Below are 22,188 nucleotides of genomic sequence, written 5' to 3'. Positions count from 1 at the left end.
ACATTAAAAAGTTCTATAGTAACTTCATAGATTATTTAGAAGAGTGGACGGTACATTACAATGATATTGAACATTTTCATTTGGTTGCATTAAAACAAGAACTTAATTGGAATGATGTGCAAAAATCATTCGATCATATTACTCAAAATTTCCCAAATAGTAATATTTCTGAAAATGATCTTTTTGATGAGGTATCATTATTAAAAAAATATATTGATAAGGAAAAGGTTAAATCTTGGGCAACAGCAAAAATCACAATAGAGAACAAATGGTTAGAAATATTTTATCATTTTGAAACAAACCATGTTCCATACAATAATGCACTAAAAATTGTGGAATACGTGCTGTTCTTACCAGGAACTAATGCTGCGACTGAACACGTTTTTTCTATGGTAAAAAAAAGTGTGAACATCAGAAAAATCACAATTAAGTGTTGAGTCTTTGAAAGTCATTTTATGTGTGAAATATAATTTAACAAATTATTGTGAAAAATTTTATGACCTTTTAAACAATGACAGCAATATACTAAAAAAATCACTCAAGTGAATGCCAAAGAATAAAATAATACTTACATAATTTTTGTAAATATATTTAATAAATATAAATGTAAATAAATGTATTATATTTGTAAATTGTAGTTATGTTGAAATAAAAAAATATTACAATACTATTTTTGCGTTGTATGAAAATTTTTGTTGCTCCATATAAAATTTTTAATCAAGCGCCCCCCCCCCCCCAGGTCAATGGTGTCCCTCTTTACCAATCTGAAAATCTGGTCACCTTACTTTACTCCCCAGAAAACTGAGGAACCACCGCCGCCATCATCACCACCTAAGCCCTCTCTGCATCCAGGAGCCAAGCTGGATCCCAAAAAATGTAACATCCCTCCTTTCCAGTCACCGCTGCCCATTGGCCTGATTCCCCGATGCAATTTGCAGAGCTGCTTGCCCTCATGAAAACCTGGGTGTGTGTGTGGTTTTGGCAGGTTTCAAGTGACACCCTAACTGCTGCCCCCGCTGATATCCCGGCATGCAGAGACCGAAAAAGCGATGTCTATTTTTGGCAAACCCCATAACCTGAAATGATGTTTTTCAGGCAGTTTTCCACTTTTTTGGCCTCTGCCCAAATTGAGGAGGAAAATGTTTTCATGAGACAGTGCTGCGACCCCTTCCCCAAATAAAAAAAATGAGGTGTACAACCAGAGTTGCCACCTGAAAATGTTTTCCTCCCAGGTTCCCCATTGCACATCACAGAGCTGCGTGCCCTCCTCCTCCTTCTCCACAGACTCACCTCTTTCTTCCTGGAAAGGAGGATGACCACCCTCCATCTGGGTCATTTGAAGAAGTGGCAGGCATAGCTACTATCTGCCTTGCCTTACACTTCCTGCACAGTGCCCGCTTTGCCAACCAAGTCCCGATCTCCATGCTTCCCTGGGCTGCTTGTGGAATCAGGCTCTGACCAAGGCAGCAAAGGCGTAGGGGGCTTGCTGGGAAGCCCAGCACCATGTTTATGAGATGGCAGCACCCAGGAGGATTGAAGTGCTGCATCTCTATGAGTGTCCCCTTCTGCGTAGAGTATTGGGTATACCTGTCCACAAAATATCTAAAACTGCGGATACTAAGTAAAAAGCTAGGGTCCAAATATCTAGGTCCTTCCCCATTATCTGAGTAATCAATTCTGTGATGGTTGAGTTGAAGTTACACGGCAGTTGGGTAAGATCCATCCAGTCTTTCATGGTAGTCTGCTGAAGCCTGTTGGAACCACTATGCACTCTCCCGAGTGCACCAAGGCCTGTGGATTCAGACCACTATGAAATAGACAGCATGTTGGATGCACACCTCTATAGGGGAAAACTCCAATACCTAGTAAGGTGGAAGGGGTATCCTTTTGCTGATACTTCCTGGGTAGCATCCCCTGATGTCAGGGCCACCAGTCTAGTATGCAAATTCCATCAGAAGTATCTGCATAAATCTGGGAGGTATAGCAGATCATGTAATTGATACTAACCCCTCTATTTTCTGTCTTTTAGGTGGACCCTGGTAGAGGGGAGCGGTCTGTCGAGCCCCAGTCCAAGGCTTGGCATTACTTGAAAGGAGGGACCTTCTTGGGTAATACTTACAAAAATGTAAGATGACTCGTTTTAAAGAAGCTAGAAAATACCTTCTCTATCAGCTCCTTCAAAATGAGTCATCTTACATTTTTGTGTTACCCAAGAAGCAGAAAGAGAAGAATTCTTTAATGGAACCTGGCGATTGTGTGATCTGGGGTTCTACTAGCCTTTTTTAAAAGTGATAGAACTGGTGGGCAACAGAGAAGAGAAAATTCTGAATCGAGAAATTGGTTTTGATATTGGCATGCTCATTCGTGAATTTGACTTGGTGAAGGATCTAGAAGTTCAGAATTTCTTAATGTTTGTAAAGAAGCAGTAGAACTACGAGATGCTAATGCCCCCCATAGCAGAGCCTTATATTACTGCCCCCTAAACATTGAATAATCTGACCTACCAAAGCCTATATACAATAAACTTGATAAAGGTCAAATAATAGTAGTGATTTGTGTTATAGTCCCCCCCTCCCCAAGTAATGTCAAGCTTAGGACTGAGGCTTGACAATCAGGTCTTGCTGTGTGAAAGTCAGGCTTTCAATGCCTACATCTATAGATAGGAAGATGGGGCATCTTGACCTCCACACTTCTCTGGGTCACTTGCAGGGGTGTATAAGATGCACAAGATTTTCACCCTTTTTTGGGGGGGGGAAGCTGTGTCTTATACTCTGAAAATTATGATATGTGTTTTTCCTTTGATTTTGATAAGTGCAAAATTGTAAATTTACATAAACAGAGATCCAATCTATTTGCAGGTGCTGTCAGCATAAATAGTTGTGCTTGGGAGAGGAGTGTTCTCAGTCTTCTTATATCAGCCTTTGAATATGTGTCTGGCTAAGAAGACTGGTAGAGATGAACCTGTGGTGATGCCTAACCATGTCAGCAAATTCCCAGAGTCTCTGAGAGTCAGGCAGCAATATAAATTTAATAATAAAAATAACTTCTCTATGGATACTACTTGCCATGGTGGAAGGACTTGTGATGCTTTAATGAGATTGAGACAGAGATGTTATTCAGAAGGTTCTGACGAGTTCTGGAAAACTGGTAGCAGAAATTTTGAATAGTTCGTAGAACCGGTAAATACCACTTCTGACTGGTCCAGCCCCCATCTATTCTCTGCCGGCAGAGTCCCAGCTGATCGGGAGGAAATAGGGATTTTGCAGTAACCTTCCCTTGGAGTGGGGAAGGAATGGAGATTTTACAGTATCCTTCCCCTGCCACACCCATCAAGCCACACCCACCAAACCATGTCACACCCACCAAACCAAACCCACATAACCAGTAGTAAAAAAAATTGAATTCCACCACTGGATTGAGAGCTATACTGGCAGTAGTGTATTCTACCAGAAGGATAGCCCATGCCACACAGGTCTCTGGGTGTACCTATTTTCTATAATAAGAACATAAAAAAAGAGAATCCTATACTGTATTCATCATTACCCAGGTCAACAAGGACTATATCATGTCTTAGAGTCCCCGGACATCAGTCGCACATGGACAATAAGACTCAGGAACAATGGCTTGCATAAAAGTATGCATTGGCTAATTATATGCAGGACAGTCAAGAACAAGCATTGATACAAGTTACAAATAATAACTAAATGATATATCAGAAGAATGGGGGCCATTGGAGAGAAAGAAGGGTCTACTGGGATGGGGGTGGGTCGGAGCATTCCAGTTATGACCAGGAGGGGCAGGTATGATGGGAGCTACAGGGCTAGCCATTACCAGGGCAGGAGGGCTCGCTACATCACAGCGATCCCTTGTTCCGGCCCTGCAAGCTCAGCTCAAGGACCTGGTGGCAAGGGAAGTCAGGGGTCTGGTCTCAGGTTGTTGTTGCTAAATGCCAGGTCTGTGATCCATAAAGCTCCCCTCGTCCGGGACTTAATACTTGATGAGGGGGCAGACCTGGCATGTATTACTGAAACCTGGCTGGGCCATGAGGGAGGAGAAATGTGCCCAGAAGGGTTCCAGGTGCTCCATCAACCATGACACCAGTAAAGGGGTGGGGGAGTGGCAGTTATTATCCGAGGATCATTAGTTCCTCGCAGGATCCCTGCTCCAGAGATTGTGGGGTGGGAATCTCTCCTCTTGAAGTTGGACCTAGGGGTTCAAGTGGGCTTGTTTCTGATGGACCTACCTCCCAGCTGCGTCACAACAGCCCTCCCTGCACTCCTAAAGTCAGTAGCCGGATTGGCGGTTGAGTTCCCCAGACTAATAGTACTGGGGGACTTCAACCTGCCATCTCTAGGCGAACACTCTGATGGGGCTCAGGAGTTCATGGCTTCCATAACAACCATGGACTTGACCCAGGTAATTCAGGGTCCGACTCATAGAGCGGGACACACGCTCGACCTCATATTTCTCTCGGGGCAGTGGAGAGGTGATCTTGAACTTAGGGGAATAGAGACCGCGCCCTTGTCATGGTCAGATCACTCCCTGCTGAGGCTTGACTTTCGGAAGCTACTCCCCCACTGCAGGGAGGTGGAACCGATTAAATGTTTCCGCCCCAGGCACCTGATAGACCCGTTGGGATTTCAGAAGGAGCTTGGAGAGATACCTGACTCCCTTGCCCACAATTCGACAGAGTCCTTGGTTGCCGCCTGGAATACAGCAGCGACTGAGGCGCTGGATCGGATTGCGCCTTTGTGGCCTCTCTGCGGCAGTGGATCCAGGAGGGCACCTTGGTTTACCGAGGAACTCCAGGAGATGAAGCACCAAAAGAGACGCCTAGAGGGACGCTGGAGAGCTAGCAACTCTGAATCCAACCGAACACTATTAAGAGCCTTCATTAGGACTTATTTAGTGGTTATACGGGCGGCAAAATGTGCACATTTCTCCGCTCTTATTGCCCAGCCGCCCTGCTTAGGATAACCTGCTCCCTCCTGAAGGATGCGGGGGAACCCTTACAGGGAAGGGCTGAGGAATTCGCTCAGTTTCTGTCGGACAAAATCACTCAGATTCAGGCAGACCTTGACTCCACTTAGACAGTACCAGCAGAGATGCCGAGGGAGGATCTTGATCAGTTTTCCTGGAATGAGTTCCAGCTTGTCACCCCTGAGGAATTGACAAGGCCATGGGAGCGATGAGTACCTCCACCTGTTTACTGGACCCGTGTCCCTCCTGGCTGGTCTCGACCAGCAGGGAGGTAACACGAGGCTGGCTCCAGATGATCATGAACACTTCTTTGCAGGAGGGATCTTTCCCGCAACTTTTGAAGGAAGCGGTGGTAAGACCCCTCCTCAAGAAGCCTTCTCTGGACCCAGCTATTCTTAGGAACTATCGTCTGGTCTCCAACCTCCCTTTTTTAGGGAAGGTTGTTGAGAAGGTGGTGGCCCTCCAACTCCAACAGACCTTGGGTGAAGCAGATTATCTAGACTCCTTTCAGTCTGGTTTCAGGCCTGGATACTGCACCGAAACTGCCTTGGTCGCGCTGACCGATGATCTCTGGCGGGCCAGAGATAGAGGACATTCCTCTATCCTGGTGCTCCTTGACCTCTCAGCGGCCTTTGATACCATCGACCATGGTATCCTTCTGCGATGGCTGGAAGAGGTGGGAGTGGGAGGCACCGTTTTACGGTGGTTCTCCTCTTACCTCTCCAACAGGTCGCAGTCGGTATTGGTTGGAGGGCAAAGGTCGACCCCTAGGCCCCTTAAATATGGGGTGCCGCAGGTCTCAGTCTTGTCCCCCCTCCTATTCAATATCTACATGAAGCCACTGGGTGAGATCATTCGTCGGCACAGGATTAAATACAATCAATATGCGGATGATACACAGCTGTATCTCTCCACCCCGTGCCAGCTCAGCTTGGCGGTAGAAGTGATGTGCCAGTGCCTGGAAGCTGTCAGGGTCTGGATGGGAGTGAACAAACTTGCACTCAATCCTGACAAGACCGAGTGGGTGTGGATGTTGCCCCCCCAAGGACAGCCCAGATAGTCCATCCCTAAGCCTGGGGGGTGAGAATTTACATCTCTCAGAGAGGGTCCGCAACTTGGGGGTCCTCCTGGATCTGCAGCTGACATTAGAACATCACCTGTCGGCTGTGACCAGGGGGGCCTTTGCCTATTTGGATCGGGAGACACTTCAAATGGACACTCGCGCCCTTGTCACCTCAAGACTTGACTACTGTAATGCACTCTACATGAGGCTGCCCCTGAAAAGTGTTCGGAGACTACAAGTAGTCCAGAATGCAGCCGCGCGAGCGATACTGGGTGTACCAAGATACACCCACGTTGCACCTATCCTCCGCGACTGCATTGGCTTCCTATCGGTCTCCGAACATGATTCAAGGTGCTGGTTATTACCTTTAAAACCCTACATGGCCTAGGACCTGGATATCTGCGAGACCATCTTCTGCCGCATACCTCCCAATGGCCAATAAGATCGCACAGGGTGGGCCTTCTCCAGGTGCTGTCAGCCAGACAATGTCGGCTGGCGGCTCCCCGGGGAAGGGTCTTCTCTGTAGCCGCCCCGACTGTATGGAATGAACTACCCCCAGAGATCTGGACCCTACCCACTCTCATGGCCTTCCAAAAGGCTATCAAAACCTGGCTATTCCGGCAGGCCTGGGGGCTGTTGACCTCATGACTGAGGTCCAGCCCCACTAGATTGGGTGCTTGATGTGGTTTTTAATCTGTTTTCCTGTTTTTTAAAATTCTTTATGTTTTAAAATTTATTTACTGTAAGCCGCCCGGAGTCCTTCGGGATTGGGCGGCCTATAAATTTAATAAATACAAATACAAATACAAACTATACAAGATACAAAACTTAAATATTGAAATAATGTTATAATTTTGAACAGAAAGCTGACAAGTAAAAGCATTACAAAATGAATTTCTATAAAATATCAATAAGGAAGTAGATAAATATTTAACTTGGCAATAACTTACAACTGGAATGTTATAAACAGAAACCATAAGATTGATTTTGGCTATTCAAGAAACAGCTATTCAAACCAACCCAATCAAGGACAAAATTGAGAAAAAAAATCATTTTTGCACAGTTTAAAAGTGCAAAGAAGCAGAAGAAACAGTAAACTTAATTCATAGAAATAATACATTAAGCATAATAACATGTTCAAATTTTAAAAACATGTATGGTTCATTTCTGAATCATGATTCAGTTTTGGGAAGCAGAAAACAAGTTTTCAGTTCTGCACATGATTATGCAATTCATTTTTTTCCCCAGAAAAGATTTCTGTTCAAATTACAAAGTTGTTTTTTCATGCTAGTGTTAACAAATGTATTAAAGAAAACATTAGAAAAAGTATTATTTCTTAAAAGTACTTGTAAGCATTTTTTTCCTTTTTAAATGAACAACGTGGATGTACTATTCCTTGTAAATTCAGACTTCCTTATTACTTAAAGATAGATTTAATTCTGCCTTTTTAGTTCATGCCACTGTTTCTATACTGCTCATCATAATCAATATTATTAATTCAATTAATAAAGATCATTATGGGAGGCAGCATGAAGGCTTAAGTCCCACTTACTGTTATGGCATGTGGCTCCACTGTATCCAGTTCCATCACAGGTGCAACTGAAGCTATCCCATGTTTGGGTACACTTCCCTCCATGCTCACAGTGATTGGGCACACACCTGTTGAGATATGAAGCAGTGACAAATAAGCAAGGTTGAATGAGAGCCTGCATTCTGAGATTGCCAAGCAGCAAAACCTCCTGTGCCAATCGGCTGTACTACTGCAATTAATCTTTGTTAGCTTTATGTGAATTAATATAATTCATGATAGAACATGGCAGGTGCATAAGAAGTTGATGTATTGTGCAATGAATGCCCCATTCACAGCTAACAATGGGTCAATGACAGAGAAGGAGACTGAAGAGATAATGATGGATTATGGATTTTTTGACACTGTTACATTTTTAAAGGTCACAAACACACCTATTTTTTTAAACAGGCAATTAGATATAGTATGGAAGTAATGTTAATTTTCAATAGAAATTGTACTCCAGTATGCATTTAAATCTTTTTAACAACATTTTTTTTTAAAAAAAAACTCCTTTTACCTTAGTCTAATAATCTAAAAGGAAACCATAATTTATGTCATTAAAAGCAGTGGGAGTGATGCTAGATTGCCCTAGCTTAGATCATTGAAAGGCATGTTTTGAAAGATCATGAACAAGTTAGCCTCCTTTAATTGCCTCTCAAAAAATCCTAGTTTCATAAACTTCTCTTTTTCTCTTAATAGTTGGGAGACAAACTGTTTGTCTGCCATTTTGACAAAGCCAAATTGATCTTGGGTTTTGTGGTGCTTCTTTGTCATCACATATATGTTGGTGGCATACTACCATAAAAGTACATGCATTCATGAATTAAGTTATAAAGCATGCACAAGTGTTAACAGAATAACAGAATTGGAAGGGAACATGGAGGTCATCAAATCCAATCCCACTCAAGCAGGAGATGCTATATCATTCCAGACAAGTGGCTATCAAGTCTCTTAAAAGTTCTACTATAATTTCCAGTGTGCACTTTACTTGAGTATTTTTTATCTCATGACTTTTATTGTTTTATCAATGTATAAAATGCAAATAAAAATGGGAAATCAAGGGAAGGAAAAAGAGAGGGGGAAGAAAATAAGAGGGAAGAAAGAAAGAAAATATTGACTTCTGACCCTTTTTAGCACAGTACAAAATAACAAAATTACAGCTCAACTTTTTAACTTTTACATTAGTATATAACAGTGATGGCTAACCTTTTCCAGACCAAGTGCCCCAAGCGCACAAATGCCCAAAATACAACGCATGCATGCCCTCCACATGTGCCTCACCCAACACATGTGCAGGTGCCCCCCCATATTCCACCCACACTCACACATGATATGCAGCCCCCTTGCATGGCCCCTGCCCCAGCACATGCGCAGCAGAGACCGACAACCACCTGCCCAACAGGAGGCACATGCGCATGTTTGGCGGAACCGAACTGGGGTGACTGTCCGTATGCCCACAGAGAGGGCACTGCGTGTCACCTGTGGCACACGTTCCATAGGTTTGCCATCATGGGTATATAACTAGTCATTTCAATAATAACAAATCTATCTAATGGACAAAACCAAAGTCAATGTTTCATTTTTTTTCATCACAAACACAAAATCGAGGAGTGATATCCAAATAAGAAACATAATTAAATATATTCTCCTCTTTGAATAAAACAATCTAACCATTTCTGCTTTATCTTTCCTGTTGTGGAAATAGTATATATTCATATTTGCACTTAATAATCTTTATAAACTATCACAATTTATATTAATAAAATCCATTGTATTCTTTCAAATTCTTTAACCTTAAACAGAAAAATACTTTTTAAATTCATTTTAAAACATTACACTTTTCTTTTAAATAATACTAAATCAAAACATTCTAATGCATCTGTTTTTAAACTTCATATTAACTTATATACTTTAGAGTTTACTTTCAGACCAATAAAATTCCAAATAACTCCAATTAACTTATTAAACTCCCTCCAAGTTACCCTCATAGAATAACTTTTTCTTCTTTCTAAGACTCTAAAGTTTTCTTTAATACGTCTTTTCTCTTAACAAAGATACTTTCAAATACATTTTCAATATTTTACAAACTTTAGGAATTACTTAAACATTATATATAAAGGAAAAATACATTTTCAAACTTTAGATTAAGACTTTCTTTCAATTACAAATATCACATTCCAATTGATTCATTAAGTTTGAGTCAATCCTTCCAGATTGTCTTCCTTGAATAAAACCTTTTTTTTTCAATTGTATTGGGAGATTTATATTTAAACCATAACTGACTCCTCTGCTTTGTCAGCTACTTATGAAATTGCTTTGGTAGTTTGGTAACTTTCTATACCTATTTGCATCTGTGCAGTAGTTTGAGGAGTTTTTTTAATCATCCTTTGAGTATAACTGATCTATGAACTGATGGATTTTATTTATAGATCTTTCAAAAATAACTCTAGTAATTTGCTCCTCCATCTTCTTAACTCCCTCTTTAGTCAAAGAGTAGTTTTTTTTGTAAGTCACTTAAGAATTGCTGACCAGAAATAATAAAAATCCACAGTGAAGCTGACTAAGGTATAAATTACTAAAAATAATAAACTAGAACCACGACTTTATACCCTTACATTTCTCCATCAATCTTAAAAAAAGATACTCCCCACTTCCTTATTTTAGCTTGCCTTCAGCAGTCTTTTCCTTGTTGTTTAACAATGAAGAAATCCCCAAAATGGTAAAGAATGATAACTGTAAAGAAGAATATCAATTATGTGAATGTATACTTAAAATGGTGTGCAAGAGAATAAAAAATAAACATTCTTTGGGGGAAAAAATCCCCAAAATGGTCCAGATTTTCAAAATGGAATAAGAGGCTGTGGCTAAAGAGAGCTTCTTTTAGTTTAATAAAAAATATTAATGCTTAAAAATGATTAAGAAATGAAAGAGGCAACTTACTGTCCATTTGAAAAATAAATTCCAAAATGGCTGCTTCAACAATGAACCCCCCCCCCCCCCCAGTTTTCAGCATGCAGGCTGCTTCAAAACACAGCTTCCTTTCGTGTATCGGAGGATTTTGTGGGATAATTCTAAGACGTTCCTAAAACAAGAAGAGTCATATAAACTAAAGATGCTAGATCCTTCCATTGTTAGGTTGAAACAACTACAGTTCAGGGGGAAAGCCTTCAGGGATTATTCCTGTCAACTCGCCATCTTTTCACTGGAAGTCTGTAGCTTATTTAGTACAGTGGTCGGTTCCGGATCCCGTTGCAACTGCTATGGTTGCAATGGGCCTGGCGTCCTCCACTTGAATGCACACAGTGCATGCGCACACATGCACAGTGCATGCATGCATCCTACCTTCCAGCGACGCATCTGTGAACCTCCGTGATGTTCCAGCTGCTCAGCAGAGCATCGTGCAGGCGCTGTACATGCCATGTGCATGCACAGAAGTGCAGAAGACTTTAAAAACAGGTAAGGAGCATGGGCAGGCAGGCGGGTCCTCTGGAGCACCATACCGGAATGGTACCCAGTGCTCCGGGCAGGCACCAGTACGCCCGTACCCGGGCATACTGCCTGCAACCCACCACTTAGTAGTTTATTTGAGTCTTGATGCATTTGAAATTTGAAGTTGGAGAAAACTCCTGAAACTACTATGACAACCAAGAAAGTAGACCAAAGGATTATTAAGCAAATGAACCCCGGGTTCCCAAGATTTAAATGGTCAGGTTCAAATTAACCTATGCTGGATACATTATGCAAAGACTCAGGTCTTGTTGGATGAGATAAGAATTTTAAGTGTGATTACTCTATCTTCTCATTGTCACAAGTGCCATTTGTTTTACTTTGGGCATCAGCATGTGAGTTGGAATAACCTTTTAACAAGGTTAGAAAAAAAGCAGGTATGGATTTACTACTATGCTTATTTTTTTTTACAGTCTCTTTTGAGAAAATTTTATTTATTGGAGAAAAGTTGTTTCATTAAATTAATAATATAACCACAAAAGGTGATATGAGCATGCAGATCATAAAGATAAAGAAGTGTCTTTTTGTCATGGCATCTGCCTTTTGAATTACACCCCTCCCCTGAGCCATCCCGATTCTCAGAAAGCTATTAAAAACCGAGATTTTCCCCTTAGGTTTGGAATAAGGTTAAAGTGGAGCCCCTGCTGGGTGGGAGTTGGGTGTGAATTGGTTATATGTTGGAGACATTCAAACCTAATTCTTTACTGCCACTTAGTACTTAATAGATTAAACACTTGACTCATAATACCAAGAGAGAAGGAGAAAGGAAAAGGGAAGAGCAAGGGGAAAGGGAAGAAACTTTAGTTGACAGTATTGTGGAGGAAAATAATAGCACAGTACATGGCACAACTAGACTATTATGCATGCCAACAGAAGGAGAGATGCCCTAAGGATGGAATTTTGCATAGAATTCTGTTCTGACCCCCTCCTCCATCCAATAACGAACACCGAGACAAGCTTAATTAGAATGTCCTTTAATAACAAGACCAGAAGCTCGGTGGCTGAAAGCCAAGCAAACAAACAGATAAGGACCTTGGCAGCAAGTCTGACAAACCTTGGCAGCAATTCAGACAAACCTTGGCAGCAATCCAGCCTGCCAAGTTAGTTATGTTCTCTTTAGTCAATGCGTTGACTTCTGCAAGAGGGGCGTGTCACAAGCAGTCATTTTTATAGTCTGGAGAGGAGCCTAATGATCACCAGCTGAGCGCAATTACCTCCTGTAATTGTGTAATTGTTCTTGACGCCGAGTAGCTCTTCGATGGTGTGCATCCAGGAACAACTCACTGCTGGTTTCTGGATCACTCTCCCTTGTCTCCTCCCCACTGGTCCAAGGCTCAGGCGCCACCTGGTGGCCAACCAGTTTCTCTGCGCCCTGCTCAGAGTCAGAACCCTGTGCAGTGTCCTCGACATCCTCCAGGGCTGACTCATAGGGCCCCTTGCTGTCGGAGTCTAGTAGCAGTTCCAATGGCTCCTTCTGGGTCACAACAGAATTCTATACATGAAAGCTTTTGGGAGGGTAGTATAACTTAGAAGTATAGTAAGATTAGCAAGGTGGTATGAATACTGATGCAGCATTTGAGGAGAATGTGACAAATTATCTATGAGCATTAGTTACATTCCTACAAATGTTAAAACATTGATCTCTTCATTTTGTAAGAGTTGCCAGGTCCAGATTATGGCTAGAAGTATGTGTAAAATGCTTACTAAGTACAGTGAAGAGAAGGACTGCATCCAGCCATTCTTTTTATTCCCAACTTGAGCACAAATAACAATATATGGCTTAAGGATAAGTCTTGGAGAGCTGCATTTGGCCCTTGGACCAGGTGATGTTTCTGAGCCCTACTTTATCTGTTTCTTATAGAATGTGTAATATTCATATAACTGTCTTATCTATTAATTACTATAGTTTGAAGAAATTTGTTGTTTTTCTTTTACCACAGTATAAAGGAACTAACTGAATTGGAAATAAATGGTTCTTACTGAAGTATTGCTCTCAAATACAATTGCTGCCTGGAAGACTGCATTTATTTTATGAGTATCTCAGCAAAGACATCAATGAAAACAGCTTGTTTATTGGGAAGTAAATTGATCATACACAAATGTTGATCTCTAACTAACTATTGCTTGGAGGATTGTAATTGTTTTATGGCTATTTCTGCAAAAATGACAATGAAAGCCAATTGCTAATTTATTTATTTTATAAGCAAAAAGGATTTTTTTCTGTTACATTTATGCTTTCCACAATTTTAACAACATAGTATAACCAAGAAATATGCTACAAAAATTGAAAGACACATAAAATATCTATAGAATTATATATGTATAAAAATAATTTTGTCAGTTACTGAATTTATATGATATAATATGAGAATAAAACATTAATTTCTTTAATTTACTATAATATATTATTCCATACCATACCACATCATACCACACCACACCACACTACACCATACTACAGTTTGGTCTAGTGATTAAGGTACCAAGCTAGAAACCAGGAGATTCTAATCCCATCTAAGGCATGAAAACCATTGGGCAACCTTGACCAGTCATGTCCTGTCAGCATAACTCATCTCACAGGATTGTTGTGGGGAAATAGGATGAGGGAGACAGATATGTTAATCACTACTGCAACGTGCTCTACATGGGGCAGCCCTTGAAGAGCATTCGGAGACTTCAGCTTATCCAGAATGCAGCCGCGTGAGCGATCGTGGGTGCACCTCGGTTCACCCACGTAACACCTATCCTCCGCGAGCTGCACTGGCTGCCTATTGGTCTTCGGATACGCTTCAAGGCGCTAGTCGTCACTTATAAAGCCCTTTATGGTATTGGACCTGGGTACTTGAGAGACCGCCTGCTGCCAATTACCTCCAATAGACCGATTAGATCCCACAGATTAGGCCTCCTCCGAATTCCATCCGCCGGCCAATGACGACTGGTGACTACCCGGAGGAGAGCCTTCTCTGTGGCTGCTCCAACCCTCTGGAACGAGCTCCCCGTGGAGATTCGAACCCTCACCACCCTCCAGGCCTTCCGCAAAGCCCTTAAAACCTGGCTGTTCCGACAGGCCTGGGGCTAAAGAGCTGTTGCCCCCCCCACCTCGAATGGTATGACTGCTGTGTGTTTTTAAATTATGTATTATTATGTTCCGTCTTTTTTATTCTTGTCTGTACCCCCCTCCCCTGATTTGAATTGTGAGCCGCCCTGAGTCCCCCTTGGGGAAAAGGGCGGCATATAAATGTAATAAAATAAAATAAAATCAAAATCAATCACTTTGAGTTATTTGTGAAAATAATAAAGGAGGAATACAAATAAATAAACAAATTTAAAAGTTTAAAAATACTTGAAAATACAGCTATCATTATTGGGGAGAATAAATGTATCTATTAGAAAATAAAAAATAGATTATTCCTTAGTAGGAAAATGACATGAAAATTATAGAAAAAGAATAACAGACTAGTTATTTACACATAAGATGGCTTTACACCCCTTGCAAACATCTGATCATACTCAATATGGGTTTTGCCATATGTACTTCATAAAACTTTTGAACTTTGAATAATGGCAACTGGAGTTGGAAGCATCTGAACAAATTCATCTAACTCAATTGAGCAGTTGATTGCAAACTGAGCACAACTGCCTCTCTCATTGAGATGCACTAGGAAATTATTTTCCCCAAATGTTTTTTATTTCTTTTTTTCTCTGCAGCCATTAACTTGATCAATCACATTTTCAAGTTTCATTTTTTTCCTGATTTCTTTCATCACACAGATTTGGTTATATTCTGTTTTGCTTTCTGAAAGTTATCCTTCTAAGTCTATTTATGGTCTTTCCAATATTCTATTAGGTTGAGTGTTCAAGTGTATGTGGCATAAACATAATTCACTTAAAAGGAGGAGATAATTTGGAAGAAAAATGGAATATCTACTGCAGTCAATGTAGATTTTGCAGATATTCCTCTTGTTTTTAGTGATAGCATGTAAGGGAAACATCTAAGTCCTGCAGAAAAATGCAGTTCTGTACGCCCTCTCTTAGTAATTAAAGAAAATGTATGTTGGGGGTGGAGACCTTTATTATGCTGAGTTTGCTTGCATATATTGCTATATTTAGTGGATCGGCGGAAGGACGAGGCTAGAGCCAGAACTGCAGAACGAGGAACTCTTTATTCAGGTAACTATTTACAGGCGATTCAGCACCTTCCCTGCTTGACAGCTATTTATACAGAGCTGTCAAGCAGGGAAAGCCAATGAGCGCGCCCCTAGTGGCCCGTGCTCAGCCAAGCCGCGCCTTAGCCAATCAGGGCTTGGCTTGGCTGGTTGCTAGCCACCAGGTCGTAAGTCGAGGACCTTCCGAGTCCTCAACACTATAGTCCTCTTTTGTGCATTTGAAATAAAGTCTAAGATGATATTGATATTTCTTAAGGAACTTTTGATAAATCTGCCTGAGGCCTCAACAGAGAAATAAAAATAAACTGATGAATGAAGTGTAACATGAAGGCAATAAATTTAGCACAACTGAACCTTCAAGTGAGCTCCAGTTTTCTTAGAGTAAGCATACATAATATGTTTGAATGACACATTGGTCAAGGTTAATCCCTCTTTTATGCATAAGAAAACTCTGAAATTCTCTATACATTTATAATTTTGTGGATATGGCAAATTACTTGTAAATATTTGGGCTATTCTAGTAGTGGTGTGGAACCTGTTAAAAATGAATCAATTTTCCTCTCCTATTTTATTCTGTGTATTATGGGTGTAGAAATTAGAAGAATAATGGGATATATATTAGCATCAATAGCTGGTTACTATTATGCCAATACTACTGGAGAATAATCTTTGAATATTTTCCCTCTCTATGGCAAATATGAATCTCCCTTTCTTAGCATAAGGTTTTATTCAAATGTGATGTATGAACCATCTGTATGACTTATAGAAAAGTTTTTTCATGCTTAACCTGCCAGTAATACAATTTTTACTTCAATCATGAATTATATCTAAGTACTGCTGTTCTATAGTAGAAACCCAAATCAGGCTATGAGGTAGTGATAAAGATTTATCACTATTACTACGAGAAGGCAGCCAATGTTGTGCCATAGCAGCGGTAGCTCCGTGAAGTCCTGTTGAATTCTTCTACCCAGGAGGGTCTGCTGGGCCGAAAGTTACCCTGTAGGGATGACAAAGACAGAGGGGATGCTTTGGTGGTCACAAGGAGAGCACAGTCTCCTCATTTGAACTGAATAAAACCCTTTTAACTGGAAGAGAAGACGGCCATTATGGCTGAACCAAAGCTGTGACAGCTGAAATGGAACAGAAGAAAGAAAAGATACTGTAACAGTGTGGTTGGTCTGGGTAAGAACTTTCTAACTTTTGCTGTGGAATTTCCCCTAAAAAACACCCCCTTTGTAAAATGGGACTCAATTGAGGGGAACAGCGGTGACTAAGACCTGGAGCTACTAACAGATTTGGAAAAGAAAGAAAATAAATTGTAGACAGCAGCAACCTTAAAGATGAAGGATAGACTGGATTGGCTAGTTTTTAGCAATTTAAATCTTTTCAAAATATTGGATTATACATTTATTGCCATCTTGATTTGAAGGACTTTGGAAAATTATTGGAAAATATTTTTGGAGAAAATTTATTTGCGGCAAAAGCGGAGAAAAAGAGTAACAGTGATACCTACTGGCCAGGGAAGACATCATAGAGCTGAAAAAAGTGGAAGGAGTGAAAGTTGTTCAGGCTACAAATTAGCTGGAATACATTAACACCACCTGCAAATTGATTTTACTTGGTGGCGTTTGGAGGCAGACTGTGAAAAGATTAAACTCTTAGAACCTTGAGGATTAAAAATATGCTGGACAGTGTGAGAGTGGGAAACAGCTTGGATTTGTTTCTAAACTAAGTGAAGGCTGCTAATGGACTATTTAATGGAGTGATTTTGTGAAGTGCTGTAATATTGGCTTTCTTGGTGTGATGGATAATTGGGACATTGGGATCGTGATAGATTACTGAGTAACTTTTTAATTCATTAAAATAAAGGAAAATGATACAACAGGGGGGGATGAGTGTATTATTAAAATAAATATTATTGATGACAAGGAATCATAAGGAGATAAAGGAATTGATATATAATGTAGTTATGGGACTAGAAAAATATGAAAAATATGAGCAAATGACACTGAATAATGACTATGAAATCCAGGAAGTAGAGGAGAAAACAGAGGAAAGGACAGGGAGAAAAAACGACAAATGATACAAAAAGAAAAAGAAGATATAGTAAAAGCTGATGAAATATGAAAGGTAAATTACATTTCTAGAGATCAAAAAATAGAAGATGATACATGAAAAGACACCCCTGAAGTGAGGAAAGGATCATTGAAAGGCCTACTGAAGGCTCAACAGAGTGAAACAGCAATAGAGACAGATGAAATACTTAGATTAAACATGAATGATATAAGAAGATATAAGACCCCAAGGGAGGAGATGGGAGATGTGTCAAGAAGTCAATAAAAGATGAAATACAAAAACAGGCAAGAGCTGAGTCATAGAAGTAGAATACTGTTTAATGTAGGAGTTGCTCCATTAAAAATTAGTATACAGATAGAAACTAGAAATGGTGAAAATACTTTTTAACTTGGGAACTATTTTATTAATGGTTAGAAAATAGAAGCAGAAATTAGAAATGTAGAATCGAGAAGGATATGTAATCAAAGATGAAGTAATTATAATTAAATAATGAATATTTAATAATTAGGATAAGTAAACATTATGATAAATGGATGAAGTATAATGGTTATAAATGTGATGTTTACATGTTTATAATGTCTGTTATTATTAATTTATTATACATAAAACTGAACAGAGCATTTAATTAAACAATGGAAAATGTTTAATAAGGATAAGTGAAGATCATGGCTAATAGATTTTGAGAATAATAGTCATAATTATTATGTGTATAAGATTTATTATGTGTATTTTAAAAAGATTGTACCCAGACAGTACACTGCTATTGTGAATATGGAAATTTTATACACAACAAAGAAAATTGCATAATAAAAAATAATAATAAAAAGATTTATCACTATTACTTGAGTAATAATAATTGTGGAAAATAGATACTTAGAATTGAATTTCACTACCTTTTGAATCCCAGAAGCATTTTTTGTGCTATCACAACATCACTGGCAAGGTATTTTTCCCGCGTCTCTTTTTCTTGTTGAGAAGGAAGACAAAGTTAACATCAATATAGTTTTCTCTTTTTCTTGTTGAGAAGGAAGACAAAGTTAACATCAATATAGTTTTCTAAAATGTGCTTCTCTAACTGACAATACTTCAGACAATACTTTGAGACCTTCACATGATGTAGAGACATTGGGACAGGTGAAGAAAATGGGTGTTATGTTTATTATTTTATTGGTATAAATTAATAAAACAATCCTATATTGCTTCATAGGAAGTGATTCTGTCTCTGAAAGATTTCATTTATTTTGATTACTTATTTTATATCTGAAGAAAACGCAATTGCATCTCTCATTAACTGTGAGACTATTATCAGTTTCCAATTTTGAAAGAAAAAAATATTAGGAAATTGAGGATCTGTAATCAGTAGCTGCTGTTAAAAAAAAGATTCCCAAGAACAATACTCTCTAGAAAGTCAAGTGTTTAGATTTTTATCATGTATTGGTTTCATTGTAATAGCCTATAATTAAATGGAGAAACTTTCCAAAATTGATTAGATTTCATGGTTTTAATGATATATGTTCTAAGAGCAGTATGAGTAAAGATGCTCGACTCCCACTGTGAAGGTTGAGAGTTCAATCCTAGGTAGCGGCAGATATTTCTCTCTTATGGCGCAAATTCCACAGAGACATCAGGAGGGGCATCCTGCCAATAAACTCTCAGTTCTATGTAGGAGCCTCAACTCTACCACAAATTAAGGGATTACAGGGTCATAAAAAGGGAGGGTTTTTAAATTATATATATTCTTAGCAGAGTGGAATCATTTTGTGAAATTTATGCAAAAATGTGCATTATGTAATCAGATTTATTATGCAAAGAGTGTATATGATTTTATCCATGTAGTTGGGATATTTGGATTTAGATCACCAGCATAAAGTTTCGCTTTGTTCAGTATCTGCAGGATAAAATCGCTCAGATCCGGACGGGCCTGCACTCTGACTGGGTAGATTCGGGCGAGTCGACAGGGATGAATCTTGTGGAGACCATCTGGGATGAGTTTGATCCTGTGACCCCTGAGGGCATGGACAGGATTATGGGGAGACTCAGTGCTGCCACTTGTGTGCTGGACCCGTGTCCTCTTGGTTAGTCTCGGCTTTCCGGAAGGTGACTCGAGGCTGGCTCCAGGCGATTACCAATGCTTCTTTGAGAGAGGGGCTCTTTCCCACCGCCTTGAAGGAGGCGGTGGTGAGGCCCTTCCTTAAGAAGCCTTCCCTGGGCCCAGCTTTTTTAGTCAACTATCGTCCGGTCTCCAACCTTCGCTTTGTAGTGAAGGTTGTTGAGAATGCGGTAGCACGTCAGTTTCCCCAGTCCCTGGATCAAGCTGTCTACCTGGATCCGTTTCAGTTGGGTTTCAGGACCAGATACAGCATGGAGACGGCATTGGTTGCATTGGTCAATGATCTCTGGTGGGCCCAGGGTAGGGGCTGTTCCTCTGTCCTGGTCCTATTAGACCTCTCAGCGGCTTTCGATACCATCGACCATGGTATCCTACTGTGACGACTTGAGGGGTTGGGAGTGGGGGGCACCATTTTATGGTGGTTCTCCTCCTACCTGTCGGATCGGTCGCAGTTTGTGTTGACTGGAGGACAGGGATCAACCCCGAGGTGCATCACTTGTGGGGTACCCCAGGGGTCGGTTCTCTCACCCCTCCTGTTTAACATATATATGAAACCACTGGGTGAGATCATCCGTGGTTTTGGGGTACGGTATCATCAATATGCTGATGATACCAAACTTTTCATCTCTACCCCAAACCACCCAAACGGTGCCCTCGACATGATGTCCCAATCCCTGGAGGCTGTGTGGATCTGGATGGGGAGGAACAGGCTCAAGCTCAATCCCTCCAAGACAGAGTGGCTGTGGTTTCCGTCATCCCGATTTGTGCATCTTGTTTCATCTTTGATGATAGGGTGAGAAATTTTAGCCCCCTGAGAGAGGGCCTGCAATCTGGGCATCCTCCTGGATACGCGGCTTAGTTTAGAAGAACACCTGACGTCCGTGACCAGGGGGGCTTTTTATCAGGTTCACCTGGTACGTCAGTTGCGCCCCTTTCTGGATGGGATGCTCTGTGCACAATCACCCATGCCCTCATCCTTTCTCGCCTGGACTACTGTAATGCTCTCTACATGGGGCTGCCCTTGAAGAGCACCCGGAAGCTTCAACTGGTCCAGAATGCAGCTGCACGGGTTGTCATGGGGGCACCCAGGTACTCCCATGTTACACCCCTTTTAGGCAGCCTGCACTGGTTGCTGGTTGTCTTCTGGGTGTGATTCAAGGTACTAATTATGACCTTTAAAGCGCTCCATGGCTTAGGCCCAGGGTACCTGCGAGACCACCTACTGCCACCAGTTGCCTCCCATCGTCCAGTGTGATCCCACAGAGTTGGCCTCCTTAGGGTGCCGTCAGCCAGACTGGTGTCGACTGGTGACCCCCAGGGGGAGAGCCTTCTTTGTGGGAGTGTCTTCCCTCTGGAATCAGCTGCCCCCAGAGCTTCGTATAATCCCCGACCTCCGGTCCTTCTGACGCGCCCTAAAAAGTTGGCTTTCCATCAAGCCAGCCTGGCCTGAACAAAACAAATCAAAGTATTGATTATTGTTAATTTTAATTTTAATTCTTTTTAAAAAAATGTGTCATTGTTAATTTTAATTGGGTTTGGGGATATCCTATTTAATTTCTTTTTAACTTTTGTAGTATGTGTTTCTTTTAATGTTGTACACTGCCCTGAGTCCTTGGGAGAAGGGCGGCATATAAATCAAATAAACCTCAATCTCTTATGATTTCCTGTCTAATTAAACTAAGCAAAATACATTTATCAACATAGGTATACGTACGTAACACTATTTTTTCTCTAAGAAAAAAAGCATGATTATATTTTCCATTATTTTCTTCATTTGATGAAATGATGCAATTCAGTTTTCTAATCCTCAGACATTAAGCTAGTAATGTAGCAAGTTTAGTAACAAACCACAGAGTCCAATATTAGTGAACTCTGGATAATTGTTTGATCTTCACTTTATCTAATATAGAAACTGCACTAAACAGACAAGTCAGCAGTACCTGGCCACAGAGAGAAGTCTATCAGCAAGGAAAGCATATTTAGTAGGTTTTCTGACAGGAATTTTGTTTAAGAAGAAGATTATGGTTATAAAGCTATGCAGGCATAAAAACTAATGGAACTAATACCCTGGAAGTTCTCAGAATAGTTGAACTTGCTATTTAAATATCAGCAATGTAAGATATCTGCTAAACTTTGCAACCCAAGCTGTTTCACTGTCTTTTGCATTCTAGCTGTGAGAGCATCCCAAAGTCGTCTGTAAAATTTAAAATCATATTACTTTTTAAACTCAGCAGCATAAACCGAGCATAAGTTCTCATTTATTGTGCATTTATATTAACATATGTATAAAGTATGTCCTATATATTAAATGTCTCTTAATACAAGGACCCATATGTTTAATCTACAAAGCACACTTCTTATATTATAAGCTACAAAGTCAAGGTAAATTGTTAAACAAGAAATGCTACACTGATCCTAGATTTATTTACAGTAAGAACTTGACACTGTGATTTGAATTTTTTAAAAAATAACAAATCAAAGTCTTGTGCTTGAGCTGTCTTTATTTCTTTTAATGTTTCTTTTTCCCATGTTTGTTAAATGTCACAACAAAAAGTCTGGCAAATATATTTCAAAAAAGCCCCAAAATACCACCAATCATGCATTTTCATTGCTGTCAATCATTTTGGACATAGGAGCTTGATAACCTGGGGAGATCACATTTTGGAATGTATTTTGTCCTCTGAATTTCATAGATTTCTGAATCCAGTGCTTACAA

At 40.3% G+C, this 22,188-nt stretch overlaps 1 protein-coding gene across 1 annotated transcript in view; it reads right to left on the bottom strand.

Annotated features, from left to right (window-relative positions):
• Nucleotides 1–22,188, bottom strand: part of CNTNAP2 (contactin associated protein 2) — a 984,443-nt gene that overhangs the window by 386,421 nt on the left and 575,834 nt on the right. Inside the window, 1 exon segment of the mRNA XM_032235887.1 lies at nt 7,596–7,702. Coding sequence (XP_032091778.1) covers nt 7,596–7,702 — 107 coding nt within the window.

This window comes from Thamnophis elegans, chromosome Z (genome assembly GCF_009769535.1).
Source record: "Thamnophis elegans isolate rThaEle1 chromosome Z, rThaEle1.pri, whole genome shotgun sequence".
NCBI lineage: Eukaryota > Metazoa > Chordata > Lepidosauria > Squamata > Colubridae > Thamnophis > Thamnophis elegans.
The sequence above is the reverse complement of the archived record's forward strand: the minus strand, read 5'-3'. Positions and strand labels throughout refer to the sequence as shown.